General features: G+C 39.7%; 1 protein-coding gene and 1 pseudogene across 1 annotated transcript; both read right to left on the bottom strand.

The window, feature by feature from the left end:
* Positions 1-714: 714 nt before the first annotated feature.
* Positions 715-1,689, bottom strand: LOC127238233 (olfactory receptor 2T2). Its single transcript, XM_051206765.1, has one exon. It carries the CDS (start codon positions 1,687-1,689, stop codon positions 715-717), a length of 975 nt encoding a protein of 324 aa, XP_051062722.1.
* A 15,041-nt stretch (positions 1,690-16,730) lies between these two features.
* LOC127238284 (adenylosuccinate synthetase isozyme 2-like) lies at positions 16,731-19,104 on the bottom strand (annotated as a pseudogene).
* Positions 19,105-22,121: the final 3,017 nt, after the last annotated feature.

The following is a 22,121-nucleotide window of genomic DNA, read 5'->3' as shown; positions in this document are numbered from 1 at the left end:
TGACCTATATTTGAGGCTTTTTCTAGGAGATAACTAATTCTTCCTCCCCTGGTAGCCATTGATTGCCTATATCTCTTAATGTAGGAGTAGGGCCTTTCCACATCCTCATTGGCATATTTACTGATATGGCCATTATGCAATTTTGTTTAGTAAACAAATTGTTGATATTTCATGTATGCAGCAAATCTCAAATCAGACATCTGGTTTTCTGACTCTTAAAATTACATTGTCATCATTAGAAAATCTTCAAATTTATATTTAATGCTTGATGTTATGTTAAAATTAAATCTTCAAGTACTTGGAAATTACTCAGCATTTTTGCATTCAAATGCTGGCAAGGAAGACTAGGACTTTTCAGCTGTAGAATATATATTAGCATTGGTAGAGTTGTAATATAGACACAGAGAACACATGGCCAAATGCTGCACACAAAGATACAGTACAGGGTGCTTCAGAGGAATATTCATCTTGCCTGGGAAGATTCACAGTGCAGTTTGGCTGAAAATACTGACACAGTTTGCTGCTGAATCCAGACAAGAAAGTCATTAATGGTGAGAACTCTGCCTTTAATTTCATATCTCATTCTAAGTGATGAGTGTAACAGTGATTTTGCTGGGTGATAATTTTAGATTGTTAAAATTATGCTGAGAAGAACAAAGAATGCATTTTATAGAACGATTACAGCATCCACACAGGAGTATTGGCTACATCCTGCTAGTATTTCCTAGGCACATGTCCCACTTGCAATCTCTGAGAGAAGGCATGTTTCCTTAAGACTTTTCTTAGAGCTGCAGCCACATCTCTATTTCTCAAGCTGTAAATTAGTGGGTTCAACATGGGAGTGAGAATGGTATAGAAGGCTGACACAATCTTATCTTTCTCGGGCGTGTGGTAGGAATGGGGCAATACGTTGGTATAGAAGGCTGCCCCATAAAAAATGCTCACTACTATAATGTGGGAGGAACATGTGGTGAAGGCTTTACGCCGGCCCTCAGCAGAGCTCATGTGGTAGACAGTGATGAGGATGCGTGTATAGGAGACTGAGATGAAGGATATTGGGATGAGCAGCATCAGCACACAGCATGCATACATCAAGGTTTCATAGAGTGATGTGTCTGTGCAGGATAGCTTCAGCACAGCTGGGATCTCACAGAAAAAGTGGTTGATCTCTCGAGATCCACAGTAGGGAAAGCTCATAGTGACAGGTGTCAGCATGAATCCATCCAAAGACCCACCGGCCCAAGAACCCAGCACCATAAGCAAACACACCCTCTGACTCATGATTATGGGGTACCGTAGAGGGTTACACACAGCTACAAACCTATCATAAGCCATGAGGCCCAACAGGAAAAACTCTCCCCCAATCAATGTCAGGTAGAGAAATATTTGCAATGCACATCCTAGAAAGGAAATGGTCTTTTGTGTGGACAGGAGATCTTGGAGCATCTTTGGGACAGTAATACAAATGTAGACAGTATCCATGATAGACAACTGGCTGAGCAAAAAGTACATGGGTGTGTGAAGACGAGAGTCCACACGAATGAGCATGATCATGACCAAGTTGGCTGTTACAGCCACCACAAAGATGGAAAAGACCACAGCGAAGATCAGCCCAGGAAATGCTGGGTGGGCGATGAGGCCCAGGAGGATGAAGTCAGTGGAGTTCTGGTAAATAGTCTCCATTTCCATAGTGCATAGCAGCTCTGTGGGATGTAGAGTAATAAAGTTGGTGAGTCAACTAATTATCTTTTTTGTGTTGTGAAGCACTTGCAGTCAGCTGTGTCCAAAGCAATATGGGTTAAAGGAATGTTCACGTCATAAACCTCTTGACTCCTGGCTTGAGCATTAGCAGTAAGATGTTACACAATTCGAAGTTTAAACATTTTGAGTTTAATTATTTTGATGGAATATCATCAATCTAAACTCTCTAAGTTGGATGACAGAATTAAATGTAAGCATCAATAATAGTACGTCATTTTATTATTTACATTTTGAACCAACTCTACATAGTGTTTGTAATCTTATCGTTCCCCATTGAATTTGTTGTTGTTGTTTTTCAAGATAGAGCTTCTCTGTATTGCTTTGGAGGCTGTCCTGGAACTTGTTTTGTAGACTAGGATGGCCTCAAACTCATAGAGATCCACCTGCCTCTGCCTCCCGAGTGCTGGGATTAAAGGCATGTACCACCAACACCCAGAGCCACATTGAATTTTTTATGACATTGGTAACTACACAATATCTGCTCTAGTCTCGTGTAACAAGTGTACTTCATTACTTCATTAAATTAAGTTCATTAATTTATGTTTTTCTCTCCTGATAATATAATTACACATTAATATTTTGTACAGATGTTATTTGTGACTAAAGAAATTCTAGTGATATGAACATATGACCAAGTTTTCAGGTAAAAATCATTTCTTTCCTTTGCTATTGGGACTACTACGTGTCTATAAATAAGTTTGGGACATCATATTGACAAGCCATTGAAGACAACTTCCTGTGAGTGTTAGCTCCGTCCTGTCCTATCATACAATGTTGTACCGTAGGGGAGGTTCTTGTTTTGGGTGTAAGTATTTTAAGGATTCATTTCTGTTTGTTCGTGCAAGACAGTGGGGGGTTAGAATTCTCAGATCATGGTCTCTAGAATCTCTTCTTAGCAATCAGTATTTTAGGTTCCTCAGTATAGAGGACTTTCCCACTGACATCATGGGAGGAGCAGTGACATGTGATAGATGCTGCATCACTGCATTCAGTAACAGATTCTTCTCTTGAATTACTGTCCAGCAGAAGATGAACAGGTTTCCTTCACAGGGTGTTCCAAGCCTATCCAAATGTGATCCATTCAAAATCCATTGCTAATGGGGCTTTCCCCTACTTTATTTTCTGCTCTATTATTCCTCTTCAGTGTTTATAAATAAAAGGAGGTCTCTAATTGAAATGGGAAAATATCAAAAGTTTTAACACTCTTTTGAATTATTTGAACAGATTCTTGTACTTTCCCTGTTCAGGAATACCAAATATGTTCTTCTTCAATATTTTATTAGATCATGGCATGTCATTTCATGACAGAATTTCCAAAGAAACTTATTTTTTGTAAAAATAATAAATCCTTTCGATGTACCTGTATCTTCTAGCTCACAATACTCAAATAATTTCTGAAGCATTAAGTTGAAATAAAACTTATTTGTACCGAATTAAAATTTTTTTTTAGCTTTCCTATAAGATGGCTTTTGCTACTGTTAATAAGTCAAATAAAATAGTCAAAATGCAAAGGAAAAACTGGAAAACAATTTTTGTTAGTATGTACTAAAATATGTATTCCTTACATATTATCAATCAAGAAAGGGAAAAACATGATTATTAAATATTAATTCATGACAAGCTTGATAAAAAATCAGTTCTTTTGTCTCCTTTAACATATGAATCCAGTTCTGAGCCACTCATGAAGAAACCACACTTAAAAGCATTACAAACTGAAATTCCACTTACAGAGCTTCTGTTATGACTGGCTGGAAATCAAAATCCTGATGCAGACAGACAATACTATTTTGGGCAAAAATACAGCTTTTTATACATTAGTTACTGATATTGCCAAATGATCTTCCACTTCTCCATGTAAAAATATATTCTGAAAAGAACTGATATAGCAACCATATGACAACAAATTCAAATTCAAAATAACCCAAGAAAATAAGGATTTGCTTTTGAATAAGTACACCAGTTAGGGAGTTTAGTTTCATGTAACTATTCACATCATACCACACACTGTATTAAAAATAATTCAGAATCCTTCTAGATACCCAACACTCGGGAACAGTAGTGCCCAACTACTTTTCATAAGGTCATATCATGAAGTCATCTGGGTATGCCTCACAGCACTGATAAGCTACTAACTCCTGAGTCTTTGTCTAGGTTGGTTAGCTCAACATGGTTACCCAGGCTTCCAGTGGTAGCCTGACTACTGCACCTAAAACCAGCCTTGTGCTTTGGCAGGCTTTAGCCTGAGCAAATTTTGCAAGTGAACTGTTACTGTCTCATCGGGGACCTGCATGCATTTTGTTTACATCTATGTTGCCTTCAGTAAGCCGTCTTATACCCTTGAAGTTTCTGTCCCTTCCACACTTTTTCCTGTAACCTATAATTAGGTGAACTATGGTATGGGATCTAAAATTAATTAATTAGCAACAAGATAGGAATAGAATAGAAGGACCCATGACTGTCAATGATCATGAGTTCCAAGTTAAATCAAAAATATTTGTTGAGTTAAAACTAAAAAATGTATATAATTGGTAAATTTATTGCTGCTTAATAAAACTTGACATTGTAAAAAAAAAAAAGACACAAACTTGACTTTGTAACAAATAAAGCTTTCTCAGAACAGTGAAAAAGCTACCTTATATGCCCTTCCCTGATAATGAGATTGATAACTAACTTATATGCCATCCTAGAACCCTCATCTAGTAGCTGATGGAAACAGAAGCAGACACCCACAGCTAAACACTGAGCTGAACTCCTGGAATCCAGTTGCAGAGAGGGAGGAGTGATAAGAAAAGGCATCAAGACCAGGCTACTGAAACCCACAGAGACACCTACCTGAACAAGAGGGAACTAATGGACCCCCAGACTGATAGCTGGGAAACCAGCATTGGACAGACTCAGACCCCTGATCATGGGTCTCAGTTAGAAGGCCTGGGAAGTCTAAGGGACCTCTGACAGTGGAACCAGTATGTATCCCTAGTGCATGAAAGGACTTTGGGAGAACATTCCCCATGGAGGGATACTCTCTTAACCTAGAGGCAAGAGGGCAGACCTAGTCCCTACTCCAAATGACTTGACAAATTTTGTTGATTCCTCCTGGAAGGATCACCCTCCCTGTGGAGTGGGGGGCATTGGAGGGAGAGAGAGGGAACTAGGATCGATATGTAAAAAAAAAATATATATATATATATATATTATAATTATATATATATTAAGCGAACATATAAACAACAACAACAAACAAACAAACAAAGGTTGCTCACAACAACAGATAGTTATTAAATTGGTGTCTGAATTGTGAGTAAAGTATTCTGTGGTTTTACAACACTTCCCAAGGGTCCTATTCAAAACCAGAGGTGACATGCTTGTTTCAAGTTATCTTTCTTGTTTAGCTTCGAAGAGGATCCTGCTCTTCATCCCCAGTCAGGTAGCATTCTTAATCATCTTGCATTCTTAATCATCAATTTTAATTGTTCAGTGCCTTAATTACCTTCACCAATAACAGTATTCTAAAAACTGGACAGACTAAAGAAAAGGAAAAAGAGAGAAAAGAGTAACAAAGAATGAATAGAGATTTTTTCATCTGCATGATGTCATAGTCAGGCCTTTCTGCTGTTTGGGAGCTGGTTAGATCATCTTGAGTTGTAACATCTCCCAGCATCACCACACACTCACCTATTCAAACAACACTGGGTAGAATGAGGCAGCAAGTCAAATGTGGAGGACGCTGTGCCTGGGACTCTCAGCATCTGCGTAGATTGCTGGGTTTGTAGTTGAAAGAAATGGTAGAACTTGGTGAGGGGTATTTTGTTGTCTGTGGTGGTCTCCATGAAAAGAAGAGGTCATGGGAATAAAGAAGACCTCTTTGAAAGTGAAGAGCCAAAGTTCAGTACAACACGCTTGGGGTGTCATGGAAGTTCTGTCAAAGTCATCAACCCTCACTGTGCCATAAAAGAAGTGCCCTTGCAGTAAGTTACGAGGATGCCCCTTCAGGTGCAGTTTAGACCAACTCCTCCACTTCCTCAGGGACCCAGGACCCTTGAATCATTGAAAAGTCAATGCTAGTGCACTTCATATGGAGAAAAACTGGTGGCGATGTGTTTGCCTGCTCCATTGTTTCTTCCACACTCCCTTTTTTTTTATAAGAATTTATTTATTTATTTATTTGTTTATTTATTGCATGTACATTGCTGTTTTCCCTGCATGTATATGTGTGTGAGGGTGTCAGATCCCATGCAACTGGAGTAATAGACATTGTGAGCTGCCCTGGGGTGCTGGAAATTGAGAGCTGAGGGCCTCTGGAAGAGCATTCAGTGCTCTTAACTAATGAGCCATCTGTCCAGCCCCGACTATTGCTGCACTTTCAAAGAAAGGTTCCCAGAACACTCTCAGAGGTGGAATGTCCTGTGTGCATATACCGTCTGTGTCCACGGCACTCTACCTAGCATTGATGGTATATAAAGATCCACAGACTCCTTAGGTTCCCTAGGGAGTATTTGGTAAACCTTGAAAAATGCAATATATACCAATGATGCCCATTAAACCAAATCATAGATCTAATGGAAATTCTAGAGAATATATTTTGTTAATATGTTCTTAGCAAAAGAAATAGCAGGGCAGTAGCTGCTCATGTAGCTGTGCTATATGGAGCTACGCAAATAACCCAGACATGACATAATAGGCATCTGTCTCTGGAACTCATTGTTTTCAGGAAAAAAATTAAATTGTACCCCAATGCTTTAAATATAATCATTAATTTCTGAGTGGGGAAAGGTTGATCAAGGATTGTATTTAGTATTCATGTGTGTGTGCGTGCGTGTGCGTGCGTGTGTGTGTGCACGTGTGCACACTTTGGATAAAATTCACAAAAAGGAGAAAAATAAAAAGGCAAAGATGTGAAGCATACAAAGACCCAAAGAGAAACAGAGGGTTGTAGTAGAATATTCAGTAAACCAGAGAGGACATGTGCAGATATGCCAGAAGCTTTACATGTTTCTATCATGAAAATTCTACTTATTTCTGGCTATATCTCCTAAGTACTTTATCTGACGGGCTCAACCTAGGAATAGAGGCTGAAATACCTTAAAACTAGGAGACATTTAAGCAGAATGGAGAGATGTCTGCTCAGAACGGTAGCCTTAGGAACCAAGAGAATATAGCACCGAGTTCAACCAGGGCAAGCTGTGTCAGAGCATAGGTGGAAATAGACCTGGATTAAACTGTGAAAATTTAAAGACCAAAAATCCCTTCATGGCTAGTGTCACATCACAAGATGCCAACACATAGGCTCTGACAGGCATGTGGGGAGGGATGGGCTGGGTTAGTTCAAACTCAGCTGATAAAGAACTTTCAGATACAGGGTACAAGGAAGAGAAACCAGGATAAAGGCTAGGAGACTGTCTCAAAATACCTACAAATGGAGTATGCATGTGTGTTATCTCAGTAGAAAACAGCAATGAAATTTATTTAAAGAAGATTCATTCAATAGCTTTATAGTTTTGAAAGCAGCATCATAGGTACTAAGTGCTTATATTGTTTTATAGCCACATGAGTTGTGTCTATTGACATTTTCTTTTACTCTTTTGCTCCTCTGTATGTATTACTTCGACTATATATGTAAGTGAAGAACCAAATTTTGTCATCATATATTTCTAAAAATGCCCCTCCCTCCAACTGCTATCTATATCCACTGCAGTGAGCGGTGATTGTATCTGCATTGTCTAGCCACCTCACCTCTCCCTCAATTTAGAACTAGTCAAAGTTGAGCATGAAAGTGTCAGGAGAGGCTTGTCTTACTTCTAAAAGGTGGCAAATGTAGAACATTTACATGACACTTAACTGAGCAGGAATTAGTTGGGTGAGATTATGTGTTTCTGTTTCAGATGCTAATTGACCTAAAAGATCAGTGACCTTGAGGACTACTGTTACAGCACACTGATATAAACGACTGAGCGCTGGTGCCAGCATATGAGCTGACACTATACAAAGTGACACTAATTAGAAATCAAATAATGACCATGACACATGCACCAGCTAGCCCACCCACTAGCTGCACAGCAAGGGAGATGAAGGCGAGGGAAGGAGCGATTTCCCAGGAGCAGCAAAGGCAGGCTGAAGAGCAAAGCAGAGAGCTATGGTTCCCTGCACAGTGCCACCATCGGACTCTGCAATGTAAGTTTCCAGCATGTAGCTGTCACCCTGTGATACTGCATTACTCAGTCAAGTAGACTTGCAGATGACATAATGTACATCCTCACGGTGTACTTGGTGAATGCTATCTGTTCATAATGAAAACGTTTGATAGTAACATACACATGTATATCACACAAAGAAAGAAAACAAAACCTCTAAAAAGCAACCAGCTGGAAAGAGACAACATTCAACTTCTCCATCCAATTCCAAACACAGAGTCCTTCTTCTTAGCCACATATAGAGAGATCAGCCATCCAGCTAAGATTATTTAAAAGGACTCTTGATTGATGCACTCTTCTCAGTTAAGCATGACCATCTAAAACCTTCTGGTGATACATACTAGCTCTACTCTTTTAAGAATTACCTCTTTAAACAATAAGTTTCTAAAAATATTTTTATTTATGTGTCTATGTGACATTTGTGGGGGCGCCAGTGGAAGCCAGCAATAGGAGCTGGGTCCCCAGGAATTGGAGTTCCAGGCAGTTGTTTCCTGACATGGGTGATGGGAACTAAATTTGGATCCTCTGGTAAAGTACCGAGTATTTTTTACTGTTGAGTCAATTGTTACAACTTCTTACATCCTATTTTCTTTTGAAATAAATTCATTTCTCAGTTTCCTCTTATCATGGTTTTCAAGCTAAATAGTCTGAGTAAATGCATTCAATCACTCCTCTCCGTCATGAAAAGAATTCAGTTTGCATCCTATAAGGTAACACTAGAGTGGCCTTCTAATAGTTTCAGTGACACCCAAAGAAGGAATCTCAGTACTTCAGTCATGCCGTCTCAATTTTCCATAACAGTCCAATAACATCCTACCTCAAGCTGGCGAGTCCAGGACTTAATGAGACAGCAGTGGGAAGCAGATTTCTTAAATACTTGGTTGTGGGAGTGAGGCTAAGTCAAAGCAAACTTTCATCAAGAGTGGATTGCTCAAGCCCCAGGAGGAAGCTCTGGGTCATTAACCAGCCTTGTGCTTTGGAGGGTGCTTTGCTCAGAGCGCCAGATTGTTCTTTCCCCAGGTGAGAGCCTGCATTAATTCTTGATATTTCATCATAGAAGCTATTTTCTAATCTTGATATCTCTCTGGTTTAATAAAAATGATGAACACCCTGATTGAACATTTTTAATAAACTCAGTCTAGTAATGGGTGTATTTCTTATGTGACTTCTACTCAGTGCTGATCCCTTAGACACAAGCTTTATGACTGTTACTTCCTACACTATAGATGAGAGGGAATGAGATGAAATAGATGAAAGCAAATGAGAAACCCTAACCCTGTTTCCACTCACACAGTCCCTAATTCCTTCTAAAAACTACTTCACAAGTCACCCAGAAATGCACAAATCCTTCTATGAGTTGCTGGATTGACCTGAGCAGCCATTGCCCCGTGTGTTGTTTCTCTTCAAAGAGCTGCAGGTGGTTTACGCCTGGGGAAGTGCCCTCTCGGTTCTGCATTGCTGCATTGCTCTGGGCACACGTGCTTATAGCCACCAGAGTTTAAGTTGTGGTCAACAGTCACTACCATATGGCATAGTTCACCAACTGGCTGTAATCACCGTGTATTGAAATGGCAGAGAAGTGCTGCTGGGACAATTAGATTAGGCTTCTCCTATTATTATCACAGGTTTGTTAAAGAAAAACTGAAGACCAATGAACATGCCATTGATTGGTGTATAGCTCTAAATCACATGTCAGAAATTACTTGTCTAGTGTTGGACTGGATTTTAACTTAAAGTCTAACAGCCCAAGATTTTGATACACTATGGGCAATTTATGATGCCACAATCTTTTTCACATTTCTTTCTCATTTTTCTTTTCTCACTCTCTCTCTCCATCTCTCATCACTCACTCCCTTTTCCAGAAGTGACATTTGCGTGGAACTGGAAGTAAACAGAGTCCCTACAATTTAAAAATAATTTTGAAAACTGGGTGTTTAGATCATCAATGTTTGATTTGACTGTGAATAGTTTTATCTACCCACACAATTCAAATGTGAATCCTCATTTGAAAATCAATCCTGCTGTATATCATGATAAAATTTAAGAAAGTCCTTTGTGCATTTCCACTTGTACCTCTGAAAGAAAGAGGCACTTTCCAGCTGGTCTATGGCAAAAGGAAGCCATGGGAGTCAGGCACACAGGACAAGATTTTACAGAACGTCATAAGGTAGTTACTTAGAAATCACATCACTTGACAAATGTCTCCAAAAAACTTTTTATTGATTTATTATTTTTATTGATTCTTTGTAAAATTCAAATCAATGCACCCCAACCCCCAGTTATCCATATCTGTCTTCTGCCCTTACAACCTCCCCCCCAAAAGAAAACAAACAAATAAAAAAAAATAAGTCACTATGAAAGCTGAGGTGCATCACACAGTATAAGTATACACTTTTGCTCAAACAGCTTTACTTGCAAATGTTCACTATAATAAGTCATTGGACTGTCCAGACTTCTGGCTTCAGCTACACTATCAATACTGCATCTTCACCAGGACTCCTCTTGGATATCTTATTGTTGCTCCACGTCATGGAGATCCTGCAACTTTGGTTCTATAGGACAATCACATGCACCGGCAGTTCATAGATGGAGTAGATGTTTTGGTGGACGAACTCAAACCCTGGTTCTGGGCCTGGGTGGTAGCTGAGTTGGTCAGCCTGCCTCGTCTCCTGTGACCATGCCACCAGGGCCACCTCTCTGGCTTTACCCAGGTGTGGGGAGGGGCCAACTCACCTGTCTGTGGCAGCTGGCAAGGGGCAGGACCAGCTCACCCATGCTTGTGCCATCGGGGATAGCTCTCCCTCATGCACCACTGGGCCAGCTCTACTGTACTGCCCAAGTCAAGGGTATCAAGCTGCAGTTGTCAGGGGTGCCAGCTCTTGCCCTCTCAGGACCAGCTCTCTAGTGTATGTAGGTGGCAAGGGGAAGGGTGGAACCAGCTGTCACCCTTAGGGTCAGCTCTCCCATGCCCCCACCCCCACCATAAGGAGTGTGGTCAGCTCTCTTGGGACCAGCTAAGCACATCAACTTTGCTTCAGGCAGCAGCCCAGACCACGGACATCTACTTGGCCTTTGGTGGTAACATGACCATGGCAATCAATACAGGCCCTGGCTGCAGAAAGCCATGGACCCAGTCATGGTCCTCTGTGGCAGCCCTTGCCCAGACATCTGGCAATCCAAGCCACTCAGATCAGTATGGCCCCCAGTGGCAGCATGGCCCCAGGATACCAACATGGCATCAGGTGGCTGCACAGGCTCCTCCAATTGGCCTGTTCTTCCCTGCCCTTGCATCTCTAGTTCCTCTTCTCTTTCTCTCCCACATCTCCACCTCTCCCACCTCTCCATCTCTCCCACCTCTCCATCCCTCCATCTCTCCCATCTCTCCATTATATATTTGTTCAGCATAGTGGCACCCACTGCCTGGTCCATGGGCCGGGGCAGGTGCTTGTGTGTCATCTTTCACTCTGCCAATAAATGGCATTTAATGGTTCAGAGAGAATGCTGAAAAGACTTGAAATTGGGGTGGGTTTATTTAATTGCACCCACAGTTCTGAAACTTCCCATGTGCCCTTGCATATGGCTAGTCTTAGGTGTAGATGTTTTCTCACCTGTTGAGTAAAACTCTTTGGTACAATCCATCATCACTGAGCACAGCACATCAGACTCTATTATTTGTGGATGCTAAGTTTAAGCAATGTGACTTTGTTTCTGTTTCAATACATGCTGCTTTATTACTTCATAAGCAGAAATTACATGCCCATCTCTAATAAAATAAATGAAGAAAATAATCTTTTCCTTGTTCTCTTGAGAATGTTCTGAGAGCAGCTGCCACACCAGACAAAGATGACATATAGTCACAAGCTGGGAATCTGGTCCTTGCTATTCTGTGATACTACTTCTGGGGAGACATGAACAATCATCTATTCACCCGCAATGGGGAATCAGCAACAGACCAAAGTAAGGATACCACCAAAGTCCAACTTGGTGAGCCAATGACTTTTATTGGGGTTTCCTATAGAACTGTGGGTGAGAGGTTACTTACAGGAGTAGAAATGGCAGAGGATAGGTTGTACCACCACAAACACACTCTTTAATGAGTGATGGCTCATGAAAACTAGAAGCCTAGAGAAGGAGAGAGAGAGAGAGAGAGAGAGAGAGAGAGAGAGAGAGAGGATGTAGCATGCCCAAGGCATTAGTTTCAGTGTCCAGTACCAGGAAATATAGGCAATTTGAAAGTCCCATCTTTGTATCTCCTGCTAATTCAGGATCATTAAAACTGAATATGGCACATGAAATTTACTTCAAAATTAAGATAGATTGGATGATTAAATGATGCAAAAACAAAATATGCCAAAGATTACATAATTATAAATATTTCAGTTGGTTTGTATCCAATTATGTAATTATGTGAGTAACAAGGGATATAAAGTATAAAAGCTGACCATGTTTACCAAGGCCATGTATTTCCATACCCAGATCATTGATTTAACAGGGAAAAAATGAGGACAATTCCAAGGCACTGGTCTCCAAATATTTGACATGTAGTTATGTTGATAAAGTTCAGTAGAGGAAATGTTTCATAGAGTCAAAATTATTTTTCCCAACAAATAATAATGGTTTAGTAGAATTAAATGTTTTTATCAGTGCAATAATAAGATGCTGAAACAATATTTGAAATACAATCAGAATTGTTTTTGTCATCATCAGTTGGCAGAGTGAGATGCCATTGAATGGACAGTAGGGCACATTTCCTTCACCATAATGGGGTGTCACAGAAACAGCGTACAACACCGTTTCTGAGAGGCATGCACCTTGTTAGCAGCAGTGTGACTCCTAAAGCTTTAGCTTCATTCCTTCTCCATCCAAAACCATTCATTGCTCAGATACACAACAGTTTCAAAAGTGAAAAGATTACCAGTACGTGATACATTAGAAATTTACACCAAGCCCCACTGCACAGTTTGTGCAATTCCATGATGGATGGAAGTAGAACAAGAGTTAGAATTTTAAGCCAGACTTTTACTAGGCATACCTATATTGAGCTCACTTTTCAACTTTCTTGGCCTTAAAACAATGCCAAACTCTGCCCAGGCTTCTCACTAGGCTTTCTCCCACTGGGTGCTCTTTGTCTATTCCTGTATTCTTCTCCCACTGGGGAAACTTAAAATAAATTCAGCAGCAACCCACAAGCAGGAGAGGAGATAAATGTCCACTCAGCCCTGCCCTGAGTCATAACAAGCTCCTTAGGGGCTGTGTTCATTATCTCACTTAAGCCAGAGTATGCTAAATGGCCAGCAGAGACAAAGTACAGTGACTTTCGTTGATCCAGAGGGGTATGGTAAAGACCCAAAGAGAAAAACATGCACAAAACAACTCCCAGGAAGGTCAGCTCTGATTGCAAATATCCAAGGTATTACAAGTTGCTAATAAAATCTTGGAAAACAACTCATAACTACTTACAAAAGGAAAGGGATATTTGGAAGGCTCCTGGATTCCCCCGATTTTAATAACTTCTCAATTTTATTCTGTTACTGTTGACTTATGTTCTATATTTAAATATTTTAAAAGGAATATAACATTAAAGAATATATAGAAAATAAGAAATCAACAGGAATACTCTAGGTTAGCATATATATTCTTATAATATAGATACCACATAGATATGTAAATATATTCCCCTTCTCCTTTCTCTTGCTTTCCTTCTTTATGAGAATGTGGTAGAACAGAGTCAGGGACTTGCATATATTAGCCATATCATACCTAGCCATATATTATACTAATTAGCCTTGTACATAACTTTAAACTCTGGTCTACTTTCAATATTTTATATACTCAAAGGTATGTACTTTATCTTTCCATGTAGATATGTAATATGTACTCAAAATTATCCTGTGGTTAAATTATATGATATGCTCTCTGTGAACTGTTCTTTACTTGGTTGGCATAAAGATGGCTTCTGTGTTGGCTTACAGATACAATATTGTAGGGTTAATTCTCTGGGAATAGGACATAGCATATGGCATGGATGGCAGGTTATTGGGCTTTGGAAGCCTATCAATAAAATGTTAGGCAAAATTGTTGATATTGGGTTGAACAGCAGGATACTTGTTACCATGCTTGCTACAAAATTTAGTAATAACACTTAAATCTTTAAGCATATGACCCTTTTCTCAATAAAACATGTTTTCTAAATAGTATCATTTGGAAAGTCATTAGAAGACTACTTTTCCATGAATCCAGTGTCTCTTCATTCATCTGAAAACCCAACCAAGGTCACATTTACCTTCTCAAGAAGAGTTGTTGATGATGATGTCCCTATTATACCATTTACACTTTGGACATTTTCTTCTTTTACATTTATATCTTTATTTTTCTCCTCCAGAAATAAAGGAAAAATCACACCTAAGATGAGGCTTTCTTATAAAATATACACCACTTTAGGTCTATCACTTATCTTTCTCCCTAGCACATAATCAGAAAATCCTTCTCACAGCTTGTTCAACACTCAACAGGAAGCTCTTAAAGTACACAGTAAAACAGTCAAAGTGACCAAAACTTTGAGTTACTTTAGGGGAAGGAGCTCTTCTTTCTTTCTTCAAGTCCTTGCTGATATCCACACTTTGCTCTTTCTGGAAGCCTCAGCCCTTGAGCTGGGCTGTGCTCATTTTCTCTGTGTGTTTCTTGCTTCAGTATCTTGAACTTCATAGTAATTTCAAAATGGCCAACCCACAAATAAGGCAGAAGGAAATCCAACTGGAGTTGAAGAGACCCACAGCCTGACTTACATGGGGACAATCTTTGAAAATGTAATGTTTATAGTATTCTCAATTCAAAAGGAATAAGTTAAGTGATTTGTTACATTCACATTGTTGATGCTAAACACAGTTCTCACTCCAAAGAGAATTCAGGTTAATTTTTAGCCAACTATGAGTGACTTTGGCCACAAAGCAGATTGCTTCCATAATGATATATTCCACCATGGATGTGCTTACATTTTATGATCACACAACAAATGTTGTAAATCAATGCATTTACTAAACACACTAATGAGAAGAGCAGGAAGGCATATTATAGGAAAGTGGTATGATTTATGCTTTCTGTTCTTGGAGTGAATTAGCTTACAGAGAGTCCCTTTAAGAAGCCTATAAATCAGGATTACATGGAAACATGGAAAATTTTTCTTAGGGTTGTGGTTGTTAATTCTGATTTATGAACTTGGCAGGACCTAGGATCACTCAGGAGACACTTAGGATTGCCTTTGTGCATGTCTATGAAGGATTAGCTACATTAAATTAGTTGGCCCAAGAAGACATACTATAACTGCACCATTCCATGGGCCAGTGTCTTGGACTGAACAGAGATGAGAAGGCATATTGAGCACAGCTTTTGTCATTCCCTGATTTCCAACTGTAGACTCAATGTGAAAAGCTGCCGTGGGCTCCTGCCACTGTGACTTCCATGCCATGGTGAACTAGACCCTTAAGTTGCTTCTGTTGTGATGTTTTGTCCAAGTAGTGAGAAAAGTAAACTGACTCAGGCAAAGAAAAAGACCTATACGTGTACAACTTTTGAAAAGATAACAAGTCTTCAGAAATCCTGACTAACCATGAAATAATTTTATTAAGCTACTTGAATCAGCACTTTTCCTATTGTTTTTAATGTTGGCTGCACACACTGCCGTTATACATTATTTTTTTAAAAAAGTATTATTTTCCATAGAAAGATTGGCTGAGATTTTTCTTAACAATTAAAAAAACTCCCTGTGTGTATCCTACTTTTCCAACATTGTGCAACAAATTAACAAGCACTAACTGTTACAGAGAGCATGATCAATGCAGAGGAGATCTTGTGGAAGGGCAAAAGTGGGGAGACAGATGGAATTAGAATATATATGACATTAAAACAGTTTGGAGTACTATTTGGAGAGGAAGTAAATGAACCAAAAAGAGAAGTGGAGTGATAGGCAAGATAACTGGGAAATGGGGATGAATATAAACAAATTATGTGACATATGTATGAAACTGTTTTGCTAGCTTTGAAAAGTTGATAGAAAAATACTTAGTTCATAAAAATCAGTGTAATAGGAAGATTTAAAGCCCCCACCATAAGATGGAACCCATCATTTTTTTTCAGGAAATATTTGGTTATTTTTAATCAGCTATTGATGGTTATAGTAATATAATTTCAAGTGATGCCTAATTTAAATGGTTAATAGTTCATGGAAGGATAATCTACAACACAATGTAAAGCCTAACTGTCAAATAATACCTCTTTATTTTCAAGAAGGAGAGATGAACACATGATCAAAATTAAGGCTGACAATTGGCAATTAGGGTTCATGTGGGTACTTATGGGTCACTTTATAGATATACCGACAAGCACAATGTGGAAAACCAACCCACTGTTCTTAGAAATAACAGTATACTTAAAAAATAAAAATAAAAAAGGAAAGATATACATTTGAGGTCATATCTGAAAGCAAAGAAAAATATCCACCAAATACCACAAGATTTTTTAAATAATTAACATTAATATTGCTATTGTAGGGAAACATCTCTTCTTTTTGAACACTAAATTAAATGTTTATTTAATAATAATTGTAGTGAGAACTAAGTTCTGTGTTCTTTACAAATTAAATATCACATGAACATACTCCCCCGCCCCAACCAAAGCTCAATTTTGCAATGGTCTCGGCAAAAAAAATAGGCAGTTCACAATTTAAACAGAATTAATAGCATTACAAAATTTGAAAGAAACCCTATCTTTTCATTTATTTTCCTAACAGCAAAGATTACAGTGACAGAATTGAATGGTCAGAATGTAAAAATATTTGTGCAAAACTGCATTAATTGTTCTCACCATCTAGTTGGGATAAAAACTCAAACACAATGGCAATAATGAAGAAAAACTACACTGGAAGTTTTAGATTTCAAACAACAGGGATTGCACGGTTACTAAACATGGAAAGGAACTGTGTGTGGCACCATGAGCATCAGGGGCAACAAATGCGGCGGCCATGTCAGCTGAGAAGCTGGATGGGAGGGCGCCAGTCTATCCACGACAGCCATCCATCAGAGACTGCAAACCAATGCCAGCTTAAAACTCACTTCAGTGTCTTTATTCTTGAATTTGCAGATAATAGAGAAATGCTTAAGTATTTTCCCTCCCTCTCAAGGAGCGCCTCTGCCCTGCTGGCAGTCCTTAGAAGAGCTGAATAATGGATTCTCTGGATTTCCCTACACCAATCCACTTACCTGGTATATGCTCATCTTCCATAAACCGAACATGATTTTGGGCATTGACAGGGAGCTCCTTAAATGTCCTTGCATTAGATATGTCTGTGTTCCATCCTGGGAAAGTCTTATCTTGAACTTCCACTTTATTTAAGACTTCTTGGTTTGATGGGGAATGAAGTATGATTTCCCCATCTAATTTGTAAGCAACACCAACTTTGATGTCTGTAAACATATCCAAAATATCCAACTTGGTAAGGGCCAACGCAGTAAATCCATTGATCATATGGGCTTATTTGAGTAAAACAAGGTCCAACCAGCCACATCTTCTTTTCCTCCCTGTAGTTACTCCAAATTCTCTAACCCTCGTCTGTAATAATTCTCCAATTTCATTGTCTTGCTCTGTGAGAAAGGCACCAATACCAACCCTAGTGGTATAAGCTTTTACAACTCCATAGTCTTCGCCAACATTTTGGGGCGGCATACCCAAACCTGTACGAACACCTCCAACAGTACAGTTTGAAGAGTTTACAAAGGGGTAAGTTCCAAAATCAATATCTAACAATGCTGCGTTTGCACCTTCTACCAAGATTTTCTTGGGTTGTTCATGGAGGACCTCATATAAGAAATAAACTCCATCTCTCACCATCGATTTAATCCTTTCCATATAACCCTTAAGTTTCTGTAATTCACCTTCAATGTCTATTTCCAAAGTAGGATATATAGATTTGTACTGGTTAGCTAGAACTTTGAACCTCTAAGAGAAGCCATCAAAGTCAGAAACAAGATCACACATTCGAAGTCCACTCCGAGCATTTTTGAAGGAATACACTGGGCCGATGCCCTTTTTTGTGGTACCCGAATTTTTCCTGCTTGTTCTTGTCTCTACTGTTCCTGGATGCCATCAGCTGCTTGCTGAAAATCAAATACAATATGAGCTCTGTCTGATACAATAAGCCTTTTTTCCCAGCCATCTAGACCTTTTCCCTCTTGAACATTTTTCTCTGCCTCTTTGAACAATCCAGGAAGATGAATTACCACTCCATTTCCAATGAAGGCAGTAACATTTGGGTTAATTATTCCACTAGGTAAAAGATGACAGTCATATTTTGTGGCCAGCATTATTTCCTCCCTGGCAGCATCACATGATGTTGGCGTCCTGTGCAAGCAGATCCACCACCTTCCCTTTGCCCTCCAGTTGAGGCCAGGCGCCTGCCGGCTGTGCTGGGGCTCTGGCCTGGGTGAAGCGCAGGCGGCCGAGTGCGGAGCAGCGCCTGGCGAGAGGGTGGAGCCCCGCGGGGCGGGGGTGGGGCGGACCTCTGGCTCCTTCTCCCTCAGCAAGTGGCTGGCAGCTGAGCAGTTGGGTTCATGCTCAGCTCCTGTGGCCGCCTCCCTGCCCAAGGGCGACTGAGGCCGCCCCAGGGTGCCGCCCAGAGGGAACCCGTGACGTTGGTGCTGGGCGCGCAGTGGGACGATGGAACCTATCCTTGATATTGATAGTGTTGCCAAGTACTTGAAAGTAGGTAGGCTATGAAATTAGTGGGAAACCAAATAGTACTGTTCCATTAAAGGAATATAGTAACAAAATGACTTATGATGATATTCTGTTATTCTCATAGATCTGTGCTTTGCTCTGCCATCATAGTAGGATCTTCCTCCCATAGTAAAGGGAGTAAATACAGAAACCCTCAGCTGAGCAAGATGCAGAGAATGAGAGAATTTGGAACATTCTGTCATAAATGGCATGTCTCCATCAATTCTCTCCTCCCATGGCTCGGGGAACCCTGCAAAAAAGGAAGAGAAAAAAACTGTAAGAACAAGAACAAATGGAAAATACTAAGGAAACAAGACCCTTTTAACACAGCATGCTTGGTGCATATATGCACTCACACAGACTCTGGCAGCATGCCCAGGGCCTCCATAGGTCTCAGCCTGATGGGCTCTCAGTGCTGGGAGCAGAAATTGGAAAATGATTTATTATTCTGAGAATTCTATGGAACCACAAAATATACTGCGAATAGCTAAAGAAAGCCCAAGGAGTAATAATATAGCTGTAGGCATCACTATATCTGAGCTCAAGTTAAATGACAGAACTATATAGGTAACAGTAGAATAGAATAGAGAATCCAGAAACAAAGCAACAAAGCTGTGGCCTGCTAATTTTTGATGGGAGAGGAAAAAGCTTGCAGTGGGGGAAAAAATCCTGTTTAACAAATGGTGCTGCCAAGACTGAGCACCCTCCTGAAGAATGATGAATCAAAATAACTCTGAGATACCCTTAGTCCTGTCAGAATGGCTAAAATCATTAGCACCAAAGACAGTTTATGCTGGAGAGGATGTGGATAAAGGGGAACACTCCTCCACTGCTAGTGGGAGTGTAAACTTGTACAGACATTTTGGAAATCAGTATGGCAGTTCCTCAGGAAAATGGGAATCAACCTACCACAAGATCCAGCAATTTCACTCTTATGCATATACTCAAAATATGCACATCCATGCAACAAAGACATGTGTTTAACTATGCTTATAGCAGCATTATTTGTAATAGCTAGAACCTGGAAATAACCAAGATGCCCCTCAAGTGAAAAACAGTTACTGAAAATGAGGTACATTTACACAATGGAGTACTACTCAGAAGAAAAAACCCATGGAATCTTGAAATTTGCAGGCAATCGGATGGAAGTAGATGAAACCATCCTGAGTGAAGTAATGCAGTCACAAAAAGACAAACATGGTATGTATTTACTTATATATGGATTTTAGACATAGATCAAAGAATTACCTGCCTATAATCCACACTGCCAGAAACGCTAGGAAACAAGGAGGACCCTAAGTAAGACATAAGTTCCCCTGCAGAAGGGGAATAGGACAAGATCTCCAAAGCCAATTGGGAGCATGAGAGGAGGGGAGAGTAAGGTAGGAGAAACAGAAGGAGAGAAGAGGAGAGGAGAACATGAGGGAGCAGGAAAATTGAATCAGGGAGAACAAGAAAAGAGATACCATAATAGAGAGAGTCATTATAGGTGTAAAGAGAAATCTGGCACTAGGAAAATGACCAGAGACCTACAAGGATGATCCCAACTAACAATGTAATCAATAGTGGAGAGGCTACCTTAAATTCCTGTCCATGATAATGAGGTTGATAACTACCTTATATGCCATCCAGTAGCTTAAGGAAGCAGAAGCAGACACCCACAGCTAAACACTGAGCTGAACTCCTGGAATTCAGTTGCAGACAGGGAAAAGTGATGACCAAAGGAGTCAAGATCAAGCTGGAGAAACCCACAGAAACAGTTGACCTGAACAAGGGGGAGCTCCTGGACCCCAAAATGATAGGTGGGAAAACAGCACAGGACTGAGCCAGATCCCCTGAATGTGGGTTTCAGTTAGCAGTCTATGGGACCTCTGACAGTGGAACCAGGATGTATCCCTGGTGCACGAAAGGACTTTTGGATCACATTCTCTATGGAGGGATACTCCCTTAGCATAGAGACAGGAGGGATGGCCTAGGACCTATCTCAAAAGACTTGACAGATTTTGAGGATCCCTCCTGGAAAGCCACATCCTCCCTAGGGAATGTATGGGGAATAGAACAGGAAGGGACTGGGGGGAAGCATGAGAGAATGGGAGGGAGAGGGATCTGAGATTGATATGTAAAGTAAGGGAAAAAAAAAAAAGAACAAACCACACAATGGGAGAAAGTTTTACATGGTGTAAGACACATAATACACAAGAAGCAGAAATTAAATACCAAGATAATAAGCCTCCAATCAACAAAATGGATATGGAAATTAACAATTTTCAGGAGAAGACAGAAATGATCAATAATTATTTTTTAAGTGTTCGCCATCCCTAGACATTAGAGAAATGCAAATTAAAACTTGAGATGCCACCTCACCCCAGTCAGAAAGGCTATTGTCAAAAATCTGTCAAATGTTGGAGAGATTGTGGAGAAAGAGGAACCCATTTTCATTGCTTACATGAGTGAAAATTAATAAGGCTGTCATGGAAATCAGTTTAGAGATCCCTCAAAAAGTTAAAAATAGAGCTACCACATGCTCCAGACATTCTCTTCTTGGGCATATACTCATAGCCTATCATAGAGATATTTGCACACTTATGTTTATTGATGCCCTGCCTACTATAGGAAGTAGAATGAATGCAAATCTCCACCAGAAGCTGCATAGTTATTGAAAAAGTGATACATAAATAAAATGTAATATTCTTTATCTGTAAAGGAAAATGAAATCATAAAAACTGATGAACTTGGAAAGCATATAATTAAGCAAGGTCCCCCAAACTCAGAAAGAAAACCTAGATGTTCTCCATCACATTTGGATCCTAGCCTATAATTTAACCATATTCATATTTAAATAGCTACAGGCATGAGTATACTACATGATTTAGAAAAGAGACCTAGAAAGAGTAATATTGGGTTATGGGGAAGGATAGGAAACAGGCAAAAACACATGAGTCTTGAAAGTAGATAAAAATACTAGTGTTTTTTTTTTCTTCTGTATCTTTCTCTTTTTGTGGTAGAGAGCCCATAGCAATGTATTTATCATGAATGTGAGAAGTTCCAAATGAAGTTCCTTGCATACAGAGTGGTCACTGTAATTGTGTTCACTGAGATGTGTAAAGTTTGGGACTAAGGAAGTGTTTGAATGTCTGTTTTAATCTGGTTGTGTGACAATTTTTTTTATTAAAATGCTTAAAAAAAAACCTAAAGTGGTAGGATACAAAATTGATACTCAGTAATTAGGAGCCTTCCTTTACATCAGTAACTAAAACCCAAGTAAGAAATCAGGGTGATAATCCCATTTACAATTGTCACCCAAAGTACCAGCAAACAAGTCTAACCATAGAAGGCCAATGAAAATTTTAAAACCCTCTAGAGTAATTAAGTAAGACACTAGAGGGTGAAAAGACAAAGACATGC

The sequence above is a fragment of the Phodopus roborovskii genome, unplaced genomic scaffold (assembly GCF_943737965.1).
Source record: "Phodopus roborovskii unplaced genomic scaffold, PHOROB, whole genome shotgun sequence".
In the NCBI taxonomy this organism is placed as follows: domain Eukaryota; kingdom Metazoa; phylum Chordata; class Mammalia; order Rodentia; family Cricetidae; genus Phodopus; species Phodopus roborovskii.
This window is presented reverse-complemented; position numbering and strand designations above follow the sequence as displayed.

Excerpts from the sequence above, each read along its gene's own strand:
- LOC127238233 (XM_051206765.1), bottom strand. The coding sequence starts at position 1,689 with ATGGAAATGGAGACTATTTACCAGAACTCCACTGACTTCATCCTCCTG.